This window comes from Cherax quadricarinatus, chromosome 4 (genome assembly GCF_038502225.1).
Source record: "Cherax quadricarinatus isolate ZL_2023a chromosome 4, ASM3850222v1, whole genome shotgun sequence".
NCBI lineage: Eukaryota > Metazoa > Arthropoda > Malacostraca > Decapoda > Parastacidae > Cherax > Cherax quadricarinatus.
In genome coordinates, this window is record NC_091295.1 from 52,985,462 (window position 1) to 52,995,071 (window position 9,610).

The window sequence follows — 9,610 nt, forward strand, 5'->3', positions numbered from 1 at the left end:
AGCTCTTCAGTGCTAAATTCCAAGAAGAATTTTCTATGTTTATGTCTTCTTCTTCTTCTTCTTCCTCTTCTTCTTCTTCTTCCTCTTCTTCTTCTTCTTCCTCTTCTTCTTCTTCTTCTTCTTCTTCTTCTTCTCCTCCTCCTTCTTCTTCCTTTTCTTTTATTCTTTTCTCGATGTTTTTTTTGTGCACAGCCAAAAACAAAAAACGTTTTCTCTGTCAAAAAAAATCTCCATAGGTATTTTAGAACCGGTTACAATCTTCTTTATTTATTTCAAACTTTTTTTTGTATGAGTGTTTCTTATTTTAACTTTTTCGTCTCCTCATAGATTTTGTTAACCTTAACTGAGATATTCTGAGCTAGCCGCACCTGTTGTTTTAGTTATCTTTAGCCTTGGTATACCAGGACAACTGTTTACTGGTGTGTGTGTGTGTGTGTGTGTGTGTGTGTGTGTGTGTGTGTGTGTGTGTGTGTGTGTGTGTGTGTGTGTGTGTGTGTGCCTGTGTATGTGTGAGTGTGCTCCTGCTCGCCATTTTCCCGTCCCTTCTGAAGCTTTCGGCAAATCCCAGTTTTTATACTACTGCTTGCACGCAGCTCAAGTCAAATATATATATATATATATATATATATATATATATATATATATATATATATATATATATATATATTATATATAAAGATCTATAGTCATCAGAGAAGCCTGTCAGCGTCTTTTTCACAGAATCATAAAAATATTGACTAGTGTTTCTTATTCCCTGACATGCCTTGTGGAATCTTTATTTAAATGTTTGATATATTTTGGGGGTAGTGCTATGTTTGACAGTGGAGGTGTTAGTGATGTTGATAATGTTGTGATCGGTGTTAGTGGTGTTGGGGTAGTGTTATGTTGGGTGGTTGAGGTGTTCGTGTTATTGGTGGTAATGATATGATCGTTGTTGGAAGCAGAGTTACGTGGGTGTTTGGGAGTGTTAGTCAAATTGGTGATGTTATGATGAGTGTTGTTGGTTCTGGTGATGGTGGTGTGTTGCTGGAGGCGGTGTTATATGGGGTGTTGGATGCATCAGTGGTGTTGGTGGTGACATTTAATGGGTATCATATAAATCAAGGTAAACAAAACCAACAAGTTGACGAATAAGACACCTGTGCCATACCTGACTATCTTCTGTCATATTCACTTCAACAGAAGAAGCCTGTCGTGCAGGCAAAACGTTTCAGTAATAAGGATACCCAAGTATTGCACAAGTGTCTTATTCATCATGTTTAACAGGTGGTGTATCGAACGCATTTCACCTTCCAGGTCTCTCGTGTTTTACTACCTGCCATGTTATTGGTTTATGGTCTGTTGCTGTTTTTCTCGACTTCTGATCTATACCTCCGGTGCCTCTGGCTGCAATATTGACTCTGCTGGTTTCTGAGACGAATGATAACTTAACCGCTAACAGTATTCTTGGTTTCATTTACATCGTTCTCAAAATGGAGTAGTTTCAGAAGAATTTAAGTGGTTATAGGCCCTTTAAGTCCAGCATTTGCACGGGTCATTTATTCAACTTCTCTATCTCTCTCTTTCGCCCTCTGTTTCCTCATTTTTTTTCATTTTCTTATCTTTCCCTACGCTCTTATCTCTCTCACCAATCTTCTTTCTCTCATTCCTTCCTTCCTTCCTTCCTTCATTATCTCATATTCCATATTTTATCTACTTATCCATCCCTCCAGCCATCAGCTCTCTCTCTTACTATATTTTTCCTTCCCTCTCTCACCCTCTTATTTCTCTATCCCTTCTTTTCCTCCACTCCCTGTGTGCCAGTCTTGAAGAGCGTTGTGGATGACAGGAAGCTGATATACTGAACAAGAGTAGCTACTCTCTCTAATGATGGCGCCTCGCTTACTCTCTCTCTCTCTCTCTCTCTCTCTCTCTCTCTCTCTCTCTCTCTCTCTCTCTCTCTCTCTCACCTCTCTCCTCCTCCTCTCCAGGACACGGAGGTGCGGCAGGACAAGATGGCGCGAGTGCTGATCAGCGGCAATGATTTAGTACTCAACCGCGTGCGGCGGACGCAAGCGGGAGAGTACTCCTGTAAGGCGACCAACTCTGAGGGCACAGGTACCAGCCCTCCTGTCAACATCACCGTCCTCTGTGAGTACCTTTGGTGACGTTTATGGGCTGTGACAGCTCTCTCTGAATCTTTCAGTGCATTATGTGACATTCTTTGGGGGGTGACAGCTCTCTGTGGGTCTGTGAGTTATTTACGGGATTTCTTAAATCACTCTCGCTACTTCGTCTCTCTAAAACTATCCTCTGAAGGCTGGCTCGATGGTAACATGAAACTGAATCGTCCAAAACTCTCCTTTGATACTAAATTCCGAGGGTAACACAGAATTAAATAGAGTTCTGCTCACGGTAGTAAAAGATAGACATTTAACATGCTTCTGTTGGGTCTTATTAAAGGAGAACACAGGAGCGAAACGTTTCTCTGGTAATGCGTGTTCTCTGTTCTAACGTGTTCATACCTGATGGGGTTGCCATCTGATCCTGTTCGTTCTGTCTAGTACCTCTGGTATCACTGTCTGGTACCTCTGGTACCATTGTCTGGTACCACTGGCATCACTACCTGGTACCACTGCCTGGTACCACTGTCTGGTACTACTGGTACCACTGCCTGTTACCATTGCCTGGTACCACTGTTTGGTACCACTTTTACCACTGCCTGGTACCACTGTTTGGTACCTATGTCTGGAATCATTGTCTGGTACCTCTGTCTGGTACCACAGTCTGGTACCACTGTCTGGTACCACTGTCTGATACCACTGCCTGGTACCACTGTCTGGTAACTCTGTCTGGAACCATGGTCTGGTACCTCTGGTACCACTGTCTGGTACCACTGTCTGGTACCTTTGTCTGGTACCACTATCTGGCACCTGTGTCTGGTACCTTTGTTTGGAACCTCTCTCTGCTAACATTGTCTGGTACCTTCGTCTGGTACCACTGTCTGGTACTATTGTCTGGTATCTCTGTCTGGTACTATTGTCTGGTACTACTGTCTGGTGCTACTGTGTTGTACCACTGTCTGGTACCTCTGTGTGGTACCACTGTCTGGTACCTCTGGTACCACTGTCTGGTACTTCTGTCTAGTACCATTGTCTGGCACCTCTGTTTGGTACCTCTGGTATCTCTGTTACCTCTAGTACAACTGCCTCGTACCTCTGTCTGGTATCTTTGTCTGGTACCTCTGTCTGGTACCACTGTCTTTTACTTCCGTCTGGTACCTCTGATACCTCTGTCTGGTACCTTTGTCCGTTACCTCTGGTACCTCTGTTTGGTATCTCTAGTACCTCTGTCTGGTACCTTTGTCCGTTACCTCTGGTACCTCTGTTTGGTATCTCTAGTACCTCTGTCTGGTACCTTTGTCTGGTACCTTTGTTAGTACCTCCCTATTGATAGTTGGTTTTGTTGATTAATGTGGTCTTATTTCCTCACTGCTGTTCTCTTCTTTGGTTTTATTAATAATGATATTTGTGACGTGTTCATGTCTGGAATAGCTGTAATATATTCATGTCTGGATCAGTTGTGACATGTTCATGTCTGGATCAATTAGATGTTCATGTCTGGATCAGTTGTGATACGTTCATCTCTGGATAAGTTGTGACATGTTCATGTCTGGATCAGTTGTGACATGTTCATGTCTGGATAAGTTGTGACATGTTCATGTCTGGATCAGTTGTGATATGTTCATGTCTGGATCAGTTGTGATATGTTCATGTCTGGATCAGTTGTGACATGTTCATGTCTGGATCAGTTGTGACATGTTCATGTTTGGATCAGTTGTGACATGTTCATGTCTGGATCAGTTGTGACATGTTCATGTCTGGATCAGTTGTGACATGTTCATGTCTGGATCAGTTGTGACATGTTCATGTCTGGATCAGTTGTGACATGTTCATGTCTGGATCAGTTGTGACATGTTCATGTCTGGATCAGTTGTGACATGTTCAAGATTTGTTATGATATTAACTAACTATTTTGAGTTACTTTTATCTCCATTAGATGATATTAATATTGACCTATTTTTCCTATTTTCCTCTACCTCCTCATCCCTTCTTCTTTCACATCTCCATCCTTATCCTACATATTTCCTCTTCTTCCTCCTCCTCCTCCTCCTCCTCCTCCTCCTTCTTCTTCTTCTTCTCCTCCTCCTCGTCCTCCTCCATTTCTTCCCCCTTCTGTTTGTCATTCTTGCCTTCTTTGAAATTCTCTCTTTCTTTCACCCAACTCTCACCTTCGTGTTCTATCTTCGTCCTCTATTGTCCAACGTCTCTTCTCTTTCTACTCCCCATCTCCGTCTTCCATCGTTCTATTCTATTTATCTTTCCTCTTTTTCCACGTTCTGTCTTTCCTGTCGTCTGATTCCCGTGTTTATATTCTGATCTATTACCTGTAATCGCATTTTCCTCTATCTTCTTTGCTTTCACTTCATCCCCATCTTCTCTCTTCTATCCTCATCTCCCATTCTCTGCCCTAACATTTTTTGTCTATTATTTTCCATTTCACTCCATCCTTATCTACTCTCATATCCTCATCTACTCTTCCCTTCAATCGCTTTTCCCCATTCTCTTACATGTCGCCTCATCCTCATCTTCTCTCCTATCTTCCTGCATTTATTCCCCATCTTTCCTTTCTCTCAATCTATTTCCAGACGCACCTGTGTGTGGGCTAGCCAAGGATGTGTGGGCTGAGCCAGGGTCAATGGTGACCGCCCAGTGTCGAGTGCACGCCTCTCCCCTCACGCCCATCCACTTCTCCTGGGTATGGGTCACGCCCTCTTACTCCAGGAGGGTAGTGCCCTCCCACGTGAACTCCGTCGGGGCGTTCTCCAGCGTCAATTTCACCGTTCCCAGAGATAATGTAACGGAGGTGGGACCCAATAACCAGCTTGGATCACTGCAGTGCTGGGCAGAGAACACCGTGGGCAGGCAGGGCAAGCCCTGCGTGGTCTCCGTCAGGAAGCCCGGTGAGTGTCAGGAAGCCTGATCAGTGTCAGAAAAAACGGTGGGTGTTAGGAAGCCTTGTGAGCATCAAGAAGCCTGGTGAGTGTCAGGAAGCCTTGTGAGTGTCAGGAAGAATGGTAGGTGTCAGGAAGCCGTGAGAGTGTCAGGAAGCTTGGAGCGTGTCAGGAATCCTGGAGGGTGTCAGGAAGCCTTGCGAGTGTCAGGAAGCCTCGTGAGTGTCAGGAAACCTGGTGAGTGTCAAGAAGCCTGGTGAGTGTCAGGAAGCCTGATGAGTATCGGAAGCCTGGTGAGTGTCAGAAAGCTTAGTGAGTGTCAGGAAGTCTGGTGAGTGTCAGAAAGCCTGGTGTCAGAAAGCCTGGTGTTAGAAAGCCTTGTGAGACTCAGGAAGCTAGTGAATGTTAGGAAGCCTAGTGAGTGTCAGAAAACATGTTGAGTGTCAGGAAGCCTGGTGAGTGTCAGGAAGCCTAGTGACTATCAGGAAGCCTGGTCAGGAAGCAATTGCATCCTAGAAACGTTTTCTCTAATGTTCTCTCTCTCTCATTTCTTCTTACTTCTCTCTCTCTTTGTCTTCCTCTCTCCCCGATTACTTTCCTTCCTCACCACCTTGGTACCTCCTCCCTTCCTCCTTCCTTACCTCTCTGTTTCCCTCCTTCATCGCCTCCCTCACTCCCTAGCCTTCAATCCTCCTTACTAATTCCTCACAATATCCTCCAACGCCAACCTCCTCCTCCTCATCCTCCTCCTCCTCCTCCTCCTCCTCCTCCTCCTCCTCCTCCTTCTCCCCCTTCTCTCCTCTTCTACTCCTCCTCCCTGTTGCAACACTGCCTCACCACTTTATTTTTTTTAATTTGAAAGTTAGCATGAGGAAGAGGTATTCCATTAGTCATCCTCTCTCTCTCTCTCTCTCTCTCTCTCTCTCTCTCTCTCTCTCTCTCTCTCTCTCTCTCTCTCTCACACACACACACACACACACACAAGTCCACTCTGAAGAACTTAAAAGGAATTCTAAAAAATTCTTTTGTTCAAGTATCAGCTTGTTCGTGTGTACCCAGAGGTGGGGAGGAGAGGTGGGGCGGCGCGGTGGGGAGGAGAGGTGGGGAGGAGGGGTGGAGAGGAGAGGTGGAGGAGAGGTGGGGAGGAGGGGTGGGGAGGAGAGATGAGGAGGAGGGGTGGGGCAGGAGGCGAGGGGAGGAGAGGTGGCGAGGGGAGGAGAGGTGGCGAGGAGTGGCGGTGGTGGAGGGGAGGAGGTGAGGAGGAGAGGTGGGGAGGAGAGGTGGGGAGGAGGGTGGGGAGGAGAGGTGGGGAGGAGGGGTGAGGAGGAGAGTTGGGGAGGAGAGGTGGGGAGGAGGGGTGGGGAGGAGGGGTGGGGAGGAGAGGTGAGGAGGAGAGAGGTGGGGAGGAGAGGTGGGGAGGAGGGGTGTGAGAGGAGAGGTGGGGAGGAGAGGTGGGGAGGAGAGGTGGGGAGGAGAGGTGGGGAGGAGGGGTGGAGAGGAGAGGTGGGGAGGAGAGGTGGGGAGGAGAGGTGGAGAGGTGGAGAGGAGAGGTGGGGAGGAGAGGTGGGGAGGAGAACGGAGGAAAGGAGAGGCGAAGAATTGGGATAGGAGGAATAGGAGGAATAGGAGGTGGAGAAAGGAAAGAAAGGATGTAGAAGACAGGATAAAAATGGAGGAAGGAAGAGAAGGAGGTAGAAGGAGACAGGGAAGACGAGGTAAAAGTAGGGAGGAAATATATGAGAGAGAAAGTAAGAGAGAAAGGAAGAAGAAAAGGTAGGAAGGGAGGGAAAAAAGAAGGGAAAGAAGGAAGGTATGAGAAAGGATAAGGAAGAAAGGTATGAAAGAAGGAGATAAGGAAGAAAGAAATGTAGAAAGGAGATAAGGGTGGAAACATTAAGACGTGTTTCCTTAAGACGCCTGCTGTCCATGTTCACTTAGCAGTAAAATAGGTACCTGGGTGTTAGTCGACTTGTGTGGGTTGCATCCTGGGGACAAAACTGACCTAATTTGCCGAAATACTCAGCACAACAAGAAGCTTTCTATATAGCAGTACGTCAATGAAATCAGCTATGGTCTGTATAAGTTGCATCATGTACTTGTAGAAATAAAAAATGACAAGGGTTCTAAAGGAATGTAAAGAGGAGCTTAGCACACCTTTGGCTAATCTTTTCAACATATCACTACAAACTGGCATGGTGCCAGATAAGTGGAAAATGGCAAATGTGATACCTATTTTCAAAACAGGTGACAGGTCCTTAGCTTCGAACTATAGACCAATAAGCCTAACCTCCATAGTGGGAAAATTTATGGAATCAATAATTGCCGAGGCAGTTCGTAGCCACCTTGAAAAGCATAAATTAATCAACGAATCTCAGCATGGTTTTACAAAGGGGCGTTCCTGCCTTACGAATTTATTAACTTTTTTCACTAAGGTATTTGAGGAGGTAGATCATGGTAATGAATATGATATTGTGTATATGGACTTCAGTAAGGCTTTTGACAGGGTCCCACATCAGAGACTATTGAGGAAAATTAAAGCACATGGAATAGGAGGAGAAATTTTTTCCTGGATAGAGGCATGGTTGACAAATAGGCAGCAGAGAGTTTGCATAAATGGGGAGAAATCAGAGTGGGGAAGCGTCACGAGCGGTGTTCCACAGGGGTCAGTGTTGGGCCCCCTGCTGTTCACAATCTACATAAACGACATAGATGAGGGCATAAAGAGCGACATCGGCAAGTTTGCCGATGACACCAAAATAGGCCGTCGAATTCATTCTGACGAGGACATTCGAGCACTCCAGGAAGATTTGAATAGACTGATGCAGTGGTCGGAGAAGTGGCAGATGCAGTTTAATATAGACAAATGCAAAGTTCTAAATGTTGGACAGGACAATAACCATGCCACATATAAACTAAATAATGTAGATCTTAATATTACGGATTGCGAAAAAGATTTAGGAGTTCTGGTTAGCAGTAATCTGAAACCAAGACAACAGTGCATAAGTGTTCGCAATAAAGCTAATAGAATCCTTGGCTTCATATCAAGAAGCATAAATAATAGGAGTCCTCAGGTTGTTCTTCAACTCTATACATCCTTGGTTAGGCCTCATTTAGATTATGCTGCACAGTTTTGGTCACCGTATTACAGAATGGATATAAATTCTCTGGAAAATGTACAAAGGAGGATGACAAAGTTGATCCCATGTATCAGAAACCTTCCCTATGAGGATAGACTAAGGGCCCTGAAACTGCACTCTCTAGAAAGACGTAGAATTAGGGGGGATATGATTGAGGTGTATAAATGGAAGACAGGAATAAATAAAGGGGATGTAAATAGTGTGCTGAAAATATCTAGCCTAGACAGGACTCGCAGCAATGGTTTTAAGTTGGAAAAATTCAGATTCAGGAAGGATATAGGAAAGTACTGGTTTGGTAATAGAGTTGTGGATGAGTGGAACAAACTCCCAAGTACCGTTATAGAGGCCAGAACGTTGTGTAGCTTTAAAAATAGGTTGGATAAATACATGAGTAGATGTGGGTGGGTGTGAGTTAGACCTGATAGCTTGTGCTACCAGGTCGGTTGCCGTGTTCCTCCCTTAAGTCAATGTGACCTGACCTGACTAGGTTGGGTGCATTGGCTTAAGCCGGTAGGAGACTTGGACCTGCCTCGCATGGGCCAGTAGGCCTTCTGCAGTGTTCCATCGTTCTTATGTTCTTATAATAATAATAATAATGATAATAATAATAATAATAATAATAATAATATTATTATTATTATTATTATTATTATTATTATTAATAACAATAATAATAATATTATTATTATTATTATTATTAATAACAATAATAATAATATTATTATTATTATTATTGTTATTGTTATTATTATTATTATTACTATTATTATTATTATACATAACGGGAGAGAAACTGGGAGCGAGAACATAAGGTAGAGGACTGAAGAATGACGAGATGAAGCGAAAAACGAAAGTACAGCGAAGAGGAAAAAAAATAGAGGGAAGGAAAGAGGGAGAAAGACGAAAAAAGGAAACGCAGAAAGGAAAGGAATGAGGAAGAATTGTAGATAGAGACAAAAAAGGAAAACATTGGAAGCGAGAGATAGACTGACATACAAACAGGCGGAGAGAGAGAGAGAGGGAGAGAGAGAGAGAGAGAGAGAGAGAGAGAGAGAGAGAGAGAGAGAGAGAGAGAGAGAGAGAGAGAGAGAGAGAGAGAGAGAGAGAGAGAGAGAGAGAGAGAGACAGACAGACAGACAGACAGACAGACAGACAGACAGACAGAGAGAAATAACTAATACGTACTTCCCTAGACTCTCGACACAATTTGTCAAAAAAATTACATGGATTTAAAAATGTCCTTGTGATTTACGTTTCATATTTTTTTTATATATGGTTTAGCGCACCAGGGCAGCAGAGCCTATTTTGGCATGCAAAAATTATGCAAATGACCTCAAACAAATGCAGTCCTAATTCTTCTCTCGCAAGCTTGTCTTGTATTCTCTCTACGTATTCACGTCGGTTATAATTGAGACTAAAAATATTCCCTTTATAATGTTTACCTTTTGGGAACTTTTGTTGTCGAATGAAAGCACTCAGT

At 44.0% G+C, this 9,610-nt stretch overlaps 1 protein-coding gene across 1 annotated transcript in view; it reads left to right on the forward strand.

The window, feature by feature from the left end:
- Positions 1 to 9,610, forward strand: part of LOC128684339 (uncharacterized) — a 241,053-nt gene that overhangs the window by 166,025 nt on the left and 65,418 nt on the right. The window contains exons 11-12 of the mRNA XM_070098267.1: positions 1,971 to 2,130; positions 4,688 to 5,002. Of these exons, the coding sequence (XP_069954368.1) occupies positions 1,971 to 2,130; positions 4,688 to 5,002 (475 nt within the window). The remainder of the gene's footprint in view (positions 1 to 1,970; positions 2,131 to 4,687; positions 5,003 to 9,610) is intronic.